We start from the raw sequence: 10,000 nt of genomic DNA on the forward strand, positions 1-10,000 counted from the left end.
CTCATAACGGGCTGGAGTGAAACACCCCTTTCACTTTATTGCATCTCTTGAACTGCTGTTCAAGATAAACGCATATTCTGATAAGATGTTTCCCGACCGAGTTTGATGTTAACGGTCATACCGTGGCAGCATCCGCTGTCAGCATGTACCTTGGGTTATCCTGTAGGCTGCATGATACTGTACATATGTTACCATGGGAACACCCTGGTAAACGGGTACAGCTGAGGTGTTGTGCCGATAGTAGGCTACGTTATTTGGTGACCAGACCACTTCTTGACAGAGTTCTTGGATACAAGGTGGTCTATGATATCAGTGACAAACTGAGAAAAACAACTCTGATTACTCTTACTTACTCTACGCTGCAGCCAAACAACTTTTAACAGTTTAAACTGTTATCCGAAAATATGCTGCTGTCCAGTATTACTACACTCTGCCCAGGTTCTGCCCTGTTGTCAATATACGTGAATGTACAAATGATTTTGATTATTTTCATTTTCTTCATTATTGTATCCTTGAACAAACATCCAAGAAGTAGTCCTCCCCACTTGATCCTTCATACATTATACTACAGAGCCCACAGGTCCACAGAGGACGCCATCGCGACGACTCTCCACTCCACTCTATCCCACCTGGAGAGGGGAAACAGCTACGCGAGACTGCTCTTTGTGGACTTCAGCTCTGCCTTCAACACCATCCTTCCAGACAGGCTAGTGACCAAACTACTAGACCTGGGCCTATCAAACTCTATATGTGCATGGATCAAGGACTTCCTGTCTGACCGCCCCCATTATTAGTTATTATTCATATCTCAGATATACGTTTTCTATAATATAAATGTCCATAACCTATTAGTCATAGATGAGATGGGAACATGAAGACGAGCTGTCATCATTGTGATAACATGGAGATTAAAGTGGTACTTAGCCCGCCATGAATCTCCATAGATAGGCATAGATAGACTGTGTGTAGCTAATGTAGATAGACTGTGTGTAGCTAATGCCCTGTACATTTCAGACATGGGCACATATACTATATTATTCTCTCCCTAACTCCAGCATGAAGTACAGTTCCATTATATATTATAGGAGTTTGCAATGCCAAAGGTGTTCTTGTTTTTATCGAATTTCAAGACATTGGCTTGATCTTGAAAGGTACGACATTGTTGTGTTCAAGCTACTGTCGGCGTGGAAACGTTAGCGAAGCCTCAGGGCAAAGACCCAGAGGACGTCAAACAGCTCTGTCCCCCAAGCAATCAGTCTCCTGGAGAAACACACTGGAAGAAAACAACATACTGTTTCCCCCAAGCCAGCCACACGCACACTACAAAAATAATCTATATTATATAACTACTTGCGCACTGCTGATTACTTGAGATCTACTGAAGACTGTTATGTTGCATTTCATCTCATTGTACTTTGCACAGCATTTTGCATTATTGATTACAGTGTAGTACGACTGGTTACTAACATAAGTTATTACATTATGACTTTGTTATTACTTATTTTACACGACTTACCGGTACTACTTATTTTACTTTATTATTGTGATTTCAATCATGATGCTGAAATCTGTATGTTGAGGAACCAAAGCCAAATCATTGTACTTGTGTGTACTCGGATTAAAAAAAAAAAAGATTCTTATTAAGGTCAGCTGGTCAGCCTAAGGTCAGCTGAGACTAATCAGCTAAGAGTAAAAACAAAACAGGGTGCAGCAGCTTTCAGTCACACTGATGCATGCTCCTGGAACAAACTCCCTGAAGAAATCATACAGGCCCAAACCCTTAAAATATTTAGATCTAAGCTCATCTTTTGCACCAGTTATGATTAAACACAAACACTTCTATCAATGTCTTTTTTTCCATTAAATATTGTCTTATGTTTTATCTATTTACTTCTTATATTTGCTTTTATTCTTTGTAATCTTTATTTTCTTACTAGGCTCCTCTTGCTGTATTTTTAAATAATGTATGTAAAGCACTTTGAATTGCCCTTGTTGGATGAAATGTGCTGTACAAATAAACCTGCCTTGCCTCGCCTCGCCTCGCCTCGCCTCGCCCTGCCTTGCCTTGCCTTGCCTTGCCTTGCCTTGCCTTGCCTTGCCTTGCCTTGCCTTGCCTTGCCTTATTCTGATTCTGGGACCTACTTCCTCCTCCTTAACAAAGGCATGAGGCAGTTGTTCAAAGGGCTCAGAAATCCTTGTCAATTCTGCTGACACAAACAGCTGTCAGGGTAACCATTACACACGCAGCTGTCAGGGTACCCATTAAACACACAGCTGTCAAAATAACCATTAGGAAACTAAGCAAAGTTTGGAGGATAAATGAAAACAGAAAAAGACAGATGAAAAACCAGGACGGATGTTTCTACACTACTGTCAGAGGAGGGGGAGGATGGATGTCTCTTACAGCGGTACTGAGGAGTGGCAGTGTGACTGTGTGTAAACATCCGTATCCCTCACAGATCAAAACTCCCCAAACAACTTTGCATTATCAGAACTTTTAATCTGGATCCGATCTATCTCGGTGAGAGTTTGAGTCGTATAGGAGGAAATCTACCAGCTCAACCCGATCCGGGATCAGAGAAAAGAATCGGGATAATTCAAGGTTTTTCAACAACCGGGACAGGATGAGCATTGCAGTGTGTCTCCACAACCTCCCTGCTGAGATGAAGTGCTCGAAGTTCAATCAACTTACAGTCCTGCAATATTGGCCTAGACTAGCGGGTTTCTACAAAAGCGTGATTCCGTGGAGTGTTCATAACATTTCGGAGTGAAGAAAGAGAAAGAACAGACATAGATCTATCTGATCAAAAGAGTCCCCGGTAGCTATGACTGACCGAAAAGTACATCTAAAAAAGAAATAGTCTAGAAGTTTCCAGTAATCCGCCAAATGTTTATGTACAATATTGTGACTGGGCCAGAAATGAAGTTTCCTCCTCTTCAGCTAACTACCATAATGTGTGATTATGCGGGACGCTTCACACTACATATAAACACCTTTGTGATTGTTATTTCAGTACATCTGGCTAAGTGGGCCACACTCTCTCTCTCTCTCTCTCTCTGCTGTCAGCTCGTCTGCATCCCTGTATCGAGAAGCACTGGGAACAGATTGTAATTCAGCTCTGCCACCTTTGTTTGCGTTGGGCTGTTTGATGTAATGAATGCAATAAAGACGCGACATTAGTTCTCTGCCTACAATCAGAATAAATTACAGCATCAAACGCAAGCAGAGAGAGAGAGCCGCCTGTGGAATACGGAAGCAGGCCTCTTCTGCATGCCGAAAAAACTACAATCCTTGACAAATAAATGGAGGGGTTCTTGTGCGGTGACCCCTCTTCCTTTTAAGTTTCCTTTGACATCGCTGGCGAACACTTCGACAGCACACTGCACTCCTGTTTCATCGTTGTCTTGCTTGCCCGTACGCACACCCCCCTCCTCTCACGTTAACATGAAGGCGATCCGTCGTCCCAGCGGACACACACAGTGGGGAATTACAAGGGGATGGAGTGATTATGAAGCAGCAAGATCGGGTTTTTTAGCTAGCACATCACATCTGCCTGAGTGTGGAGCCTCTCCTCTCCCTCCTTGTCCCAGAACCCATCTCATTCCGTTGACGCACAATCCCCTCGGCCATCTACCTGCATCGGGAGGGACAGAAAACTCTCCCTGGACGATCAATATGCATGAGGAGACAGAGAGGGAGAGAGAGAAAGTGAGGGAATGAGGGAAGAAGGGAAGGAGAGAGAGATAGAAAGAGAGAGAGAGAGAGAAGGAAAGTCATGGCCGAGCACGAGAATATGCATGAGGAGACAGAGAGGGAGAGAGAGAAAGTGAGAGAATGAGGGAAGGAGAGAGAGAGAGAGAGAGAGAGAGAGAGAGAGAGAGAGAGAGAGAGAGAAGGAAAGTCATGGCCTAGCTCCTTCAGTAAATTAACTACCAGACTCAAACCCGTTCTCCTGAAATCAATCATTACGCTCTCTCTCTCTCTCTCTCTCTCTCTCTCTGCCTCTCTCTCTCTCTCTCTCTCTCTCTCTCTCTCTCTCTCTCTCTCTCTCTCTCTCTCTCTCTCTCTCTCTCTCTCTCTCTCTCTCTCTAAGCCTTGATGTAAACGTGTCCACTTCAGCAAAGTGAAATTCCCCCACCTGATCTTCCACACTGGAAGGGGGGAAGTGCTTTGGTTTACTGCAGGCTAACGGGCAGGAGGGGAGAGGGAGGAGGCGGGAGGTGGGGGGGGGCGGGGCAGTGACACAGCACAACAAGCTTAGCATAACCACCCGGTCTACCCGGGAAAAACGCTGGCTAATTACTGATTGCAAAATGCAAAATCGCACCACGAGCCTTGAATAATCTCCTTCACATTAAAAACATCTCACAGAAAATCTATCACATGTCTGTCTGGAGTTCAAGCAGAAAAGGTTTCATGATCTAACCCTGGGAAAAGAAAGATCCTTGTGCCCTATACACTTTAGAGTAGTCAAGAAAACAAGAGATAAAGGAAGTCACTAAGCCAACAAGTGCCAACAAGGTTGCAGGAGTCAGAGCTGCGCTCGTCCACTTTAAAGTTCAACTTGAAAGGAAGGGGATACTTCAGAGAGAGGCTTTAATATCTAAAAACAAACAGTAGCTGTTTAATGTTTTCATTTGCATAATGCCGTACACACATTTGCAATTACAATCCACCAATTACGACATCACAGCCGCCTTTTGTGCGAGCCTTGGCGCTAATCACATTGCCAGAAACCGTCTTCATTAGAATAACACAAACAACACACAATGTAAACACAAACAGACATCACACAACACATCACACACAGTTTTATACCACGGCCAGAGTAGCTTTAATTAGGCCAGACTTTGACTGGCTTTACCTTGGCCAGGGGGGGTTTTACCTGGACCAGAACTGTATTACTGGTTATTACTGGACCAGAGTGGTTATTACTGGTTATTACTGGATCAGAGTGGTTATTACTGGTTATTACTGGACCAGAACTGTTATTACTGGGTTATTACTGGACCAGAACTGTTATTACTGGTTATTACTGGACCAGAGTGGCTATTACCTCAGCTGAACTCTCACAGTGGGTCTACCTGGGCCAAGGCCGTCTTACCTGGAGCGGGTGGATAGAGGAAGGGGATCCTGATGGGCGACAGGGAGAGCAGGTGGAGTGGATGGACGGCCGGGCGAGTGGAGGAGGAGGAGAGGGAGGAGAGGGAGGAGGAGGGGAGTCCATGGGTCGCCTCGGTCTCCATAGCCAGCATGGCAGCGGCCGCCAAAGCCATCCTCTTGTTGCTGCCCACGCGTTTGATGGCCACAGGGCAACCTGACAACACAGAGAGAAACACACAACGACTGCTTTTACTCTTCCCTTCTACTCCACCTCTCCCTTTCCCTTTCGCCACCGTCGAAAGGGCAAGCTTGAGACCCCGGCTCTCCTCCGAGGAATAATGATGAAGTTGACCTTCGACCTCTGGGTAGGAAGGATTGTTACTTACAAAACGGGAGAGCTACCGGTTTGAGGGTCGCTGAGTGAGAGCATCATTACTTAGTATTCATGTTAGTCAAGAGAGGTGTTTGTTTGCCTGCCGGCGTATTACACAATCTCCCTGTTATATGATATCAACAAAGTCCCTATATTTTCCCGACACTGTGAAAAGTAATCAGGGGCTGCTTAGATATTAAAATATCTCAGAGCGTGAAGTCAACAAGGTGTTATGAAACCGCTGTGTTCCTTTTGGTAGCGTCTCGTTCTTGTGAGGCTTCTCTCAGCGGAGGAGACATGGTGTTTCTTTGTTCCCCTGATATTGAGTTGCTGCCAAGGCGCGATGCTTTTCATCTCATGTGCTTTATGCTTGGTTTATCAGGCTGCTAGCTAGCGCTGAGGAAGACATAGCCCTACTGTTCGCTAGCTTACAACTGCAGCCAGTGTGCTGGGGGGATAATTAAGCCTACACACTGAATCTGTGTCAGGACGTTCTGCCAAATCCAGCACAATTTTCAGCAGTGCTGAAAGTGAATACAGCTGTACAAACACCTCTTTATCGGGATTACACATACGTTTACATTGAATGCATCTAACGTGGCATTTGCATAACAGATTATTTCAACCTGGCCAACCGACCGGAATCAAGCCTGTGTTGTTGTTCTATGTCAAATCCACGAATGAGTTCTTTGTTAAATATTCAGATATCTATAAGAGCAAACACATGTCACCACCGTGTCCCTGAGACCTCACCTCGCACTCCTCTCGTATCCCATTTTCCATGACATTATAGCCTGGTGTTTGAACACATTTTCTATAAAGGTGGTACACAAGTCTTCACACTCTCTGTTTTGCAGTATAAGCATGTTCTCTGACCCTAGGACATGTTCAGGGAGAGGGAGAAGGGAAAGAAAAAAAGAACTTCAATAGCATGCAACGCCAACTCTAGCCTCCCACTCAAACGGAGGAGTCATCACATTCATTATCTTGGCCGCCTGCACCGGCTGAGAACAGAGAGCTTCTAATGTAGAGATAGTCCTGGGGACATTGGAAAAACAATCGCACTGGGTGCTGGTATTTTCCTCCCAGTTAACCTATCGCAGAGCCCTGCTAAAACGAATCGCACTTTATCTGGCGGCTGAGAGAACCGGAGAGATCTGAGGGAGTGTGAGTGTGGCACACCTCTGAAATGAGGCCACGAGGGAAATCTCCACAGGAACCATTCTGGTACCAACAGAACACACACACACACACACACACACACACACACACGGAACAGGACACTGTACAGATGTTGCGGGGAAAAAAAGAGAAAGGTGTAAAAGAAGAAGAAGAATATGCTGTTAGAAATTAGGCTAAAATTAAACTGTACAGTAAGCCGATCGCTCGAAAACCGCTGACACGTTAAAGTAGAACGTCTTCTTAACATCTGCAAGAGCTGATGCTCTAAATGCATTAATAATGTGACACCAATGTTGTTCGGGGGGTGACCTCCAAACACGGTTCTTCAAACAGATCCGTTGAATTATATATCGGACGGGGGATTGTCTAAAACGAGATGGAACTTACTAGACATTAGAGTTAGTTATTGAGTGAGTTATATTCAAATTATAACCCTTGACCTCCAATTGACCCTTGAACCCGGTCTACTCTTCCTCCCTTTATAGGCGTGGCCCATAATGCAGCTGGCCTCATAGACAATCCAAAAGGAAAGTAATGTTGTGCTACCTCTCAACCAGATCTGGGGGGGTTCAAATAATTTCAAATACTTATCTTATGTCCTGTGCAATATTGGAATGCATCTGGCACTCCACGTACAGTAGACTCAAGCAAAAGCAAAAAAAGCTCAAAGTGGTTTCAAAGTATTTCAAATAATGTTCGACCCCCAGTGCTGCTCTCAGCAGATGTAGCTGAGCACATTGGGCTGTACACAGCAACTCAATCAGCATTGGACACATTTTGGGCCTCGAGGTGAGAGAACTCTAAGCAAGCGAAGGAGCACTCGTGTGCAGTCGACTGTGCATACCTAATCAGGCTCCGACCATAAACACAGAGAGCACAGAGCCCTGGCGTTGTGGAGGAGCTGTCCGTTCGGTCTGTGGTGCTGAAATCCCACAAACAAGAGCCACACAGTCATCATCAGACGGCTTGCTGGGCATTTTTTATGCAACACAGAGTTCATGTTGATGTTGTCTACTACCCCCCCTCTGCCCTCTCTCTCAGCCTTTGGTCATCTTTGTTTTGTTTTTTATACATCCCATAATAATAAACTGGCTACTTCTTCAACCCCTCTCTTAGAGGAGACTTTCTTTAGGGAAATCTAAATCTTTTTTTTTCTGCTGAATTATTGTATTCCCTCTCTCTCTCTCTCTCTCTCTCTCTCTCTCTCTCTCTCTCTCTCTCTCTCTCTCTCTCTCTCTCTCTCTCTCTGTCTCTCTGTCCCTCTCTCTCTCTCTCTCTCTGTCTCTCCGCTTGCCATGGAATATTTGTGCTAAACAAAGCCAGAATAATAATGAAGAAGGAGTTTTTTTTTGTTGGCTCAGGGAAAGAGGATAAGCACATCGCAGCGTAGCAGCGTAGCCTCTACTGCGGCGGAGTGTTCCTCTCCCACACTAATCTATAGAAAGGGCTAAAAGCCCGGCCCAGGGGGATCACTCGCTCCATGGCGCCCAGGGGGGAACCGACGGGGCCTTCAAAAAGGCCTTCTGGTATAATCTAACCAGACTCTGAAACAACACTGTGAATAATGTAGACTTAGAGGATATGTTTAGACGAAAGTAAGACGATCTAGGTTAATATGAAGTTGTATTGTAGTAACACTATGCTATGTGTAGCATTATGGATGTGTGATGTGTTGATGGAAGAAGGTTTTTCCTTTCCTATCAATGGCCCCCGGGCCTGAGCTAGATTACTCTTCCTGCTACGACTGGTGGATTGATGATTCACTTGCTTAGTGAAATGTATTGGTTGTAAGTCGCTAAATGCCAAAGATGTACAATGTAAATTATGGAGCTAGCCAGTCGTGCAATCATTTGAAATGTCCGTTTTTCTATCTGGGTTATTAGGATGTAGAAAATGTTGCTTTTGGCGGGGAGGGGGGGAAGCAAGTCTGTTTGCGACGAGTACACACACAATAGGGCTCAAAGATAACACATTTAATTAACACTCGGAAGAATCGGAAACTCATTACGTTTGAACTGACATTGTGAGAGACATTGATGTCTTAGATGTTTGAGTTGCAATGCTTTGGGGAGTCGAGGACGAGACACAGCAAACAGAAATATTGATGTGCCGTTGCTGTTGTTGTTGGAAAAGCCTAATGTGATATTGTGTGCTGTGTAATATACCCCAGTTTCTTAGGTGTCTGTCTGATTCAGTTGAGGCCACAGGAAGAAGTAGAAGAGGAGATAATGATCACATATCTAGTATCATAGACCTATACAGTACCATCTACATTGCTACATATATTATCATCTAGCTGCTCCACTCTTTCAATTTGTACATGTATCATCATATACACTGTTTTATTGATTCAATAAGTGTCTTCAATAAGAGTCTTGCTCTGGTGAAAATCAATAGTTTTCACAATTTCTCATCTGGGATATTCCATTTTCTCTAGAAGGCACGATTACAGATCCCCGGAGTCCCATAAGACCTGTCTGCCCATAAGAGCCCCCCCGCTCCCAGCCAATGCTCCGCTGCCTCATTCGAAATTGACCAATCAACTTCAATTCTATTTTCCAGCACCTGTGTTTTTTTTTGACCAGAGTGACTTTCACATTCCATTAGCTCCTGTCAATAACCTGAGTTTCAAAATATGAGTCAGGTTTTTTTGGGGCCATAGTAACTGAAATCTAAGGAAGCCCTGAAGTGTAAAGAGAAGTAAACGAAAAAGAAAAGTGTAGCGCCCACAAAGTTTTTCGTTTGGGCCACTTACTTTTGAGAATTTAAAATCGAATTTAAATTCTATCTGATAGCACTACATGCATTCATTTCCTCCTTTTATTTTATTTTCTTCCTGGGCTAAAGTATGATGTTACTGCTGACAGCAGCAGCAGCAGAATGGATTCTGAAGTGTACAGAAACATCTTTAGCATGTAACTGTACCCAAAACATGAACACATAGAGTAACAGTACATAATGAGAGGGAAAGGAACCTGTGTTACTTGGACCAAGTGCAGTCCACAGTGACTTGTATTGTCTGTCTTCTATGCAGTGGGTTTTAACTGAGTTCCCAACCATGTTGTGCTGAAAAACAATTCCACCAACCAAGGTTGTGTGGCAATAAAAGAAACGAATAAAGGGAACAACAAAAGGTCGTTGTTGTTGTTGTTGTTGTTGTTGTTGTTGTTGCGGAACATGTACATCACTCTCTTGGGAGAAAACAGTATGAATTTGGACAGTATGAACAGTATGAAATGTTGTATAAAAAAAATAGAAAAACTTTGAAACTTGCCCAGCAGTGAGTACATGCTGTTTGAAGTACAGTAGACCAACATAGATACAGCACTATAGCAGGTAAC

General features: G+C 44.1%; 1 protein-coding gene across 1 annotated transcript in view; it reads right to left on the reverse strand.

The window, feature by feature from the left end:
- The window catches only part of tcerg1l (transcription elongation regulator 1 like), a gene marked incomplete at both ends in the record, with an annotated part of 99,938 nt that overhangs the window by 75,162 nt on the left and 14,776 nt on the right, over positions 1-10,000 (reverse strand). The window contains one exon of the mRNA XM_080541888.1: positions 5,106-5,318. Within this exon, the coding sequence (XP_080398014.1) occupies positions 5,106-5,318 (213 nt within the window). The remainder of the gene's footprint in view (positions 1-5,105; positions 5,319-10,000) is intronic.

The sequence above is a fragment of the Nansenia antarctica genome (genome assembly GCF_963989245.1).
Source record: "Nansenia antarctica genome assembly, chromosome: 11".
NCBI classification, from domain to species: Eukaryota; Metazoa; Chordata; class Actinopteri; order Argentiniformes; family Microstomatidae; genus Nansenia; species Nansenia antarctica.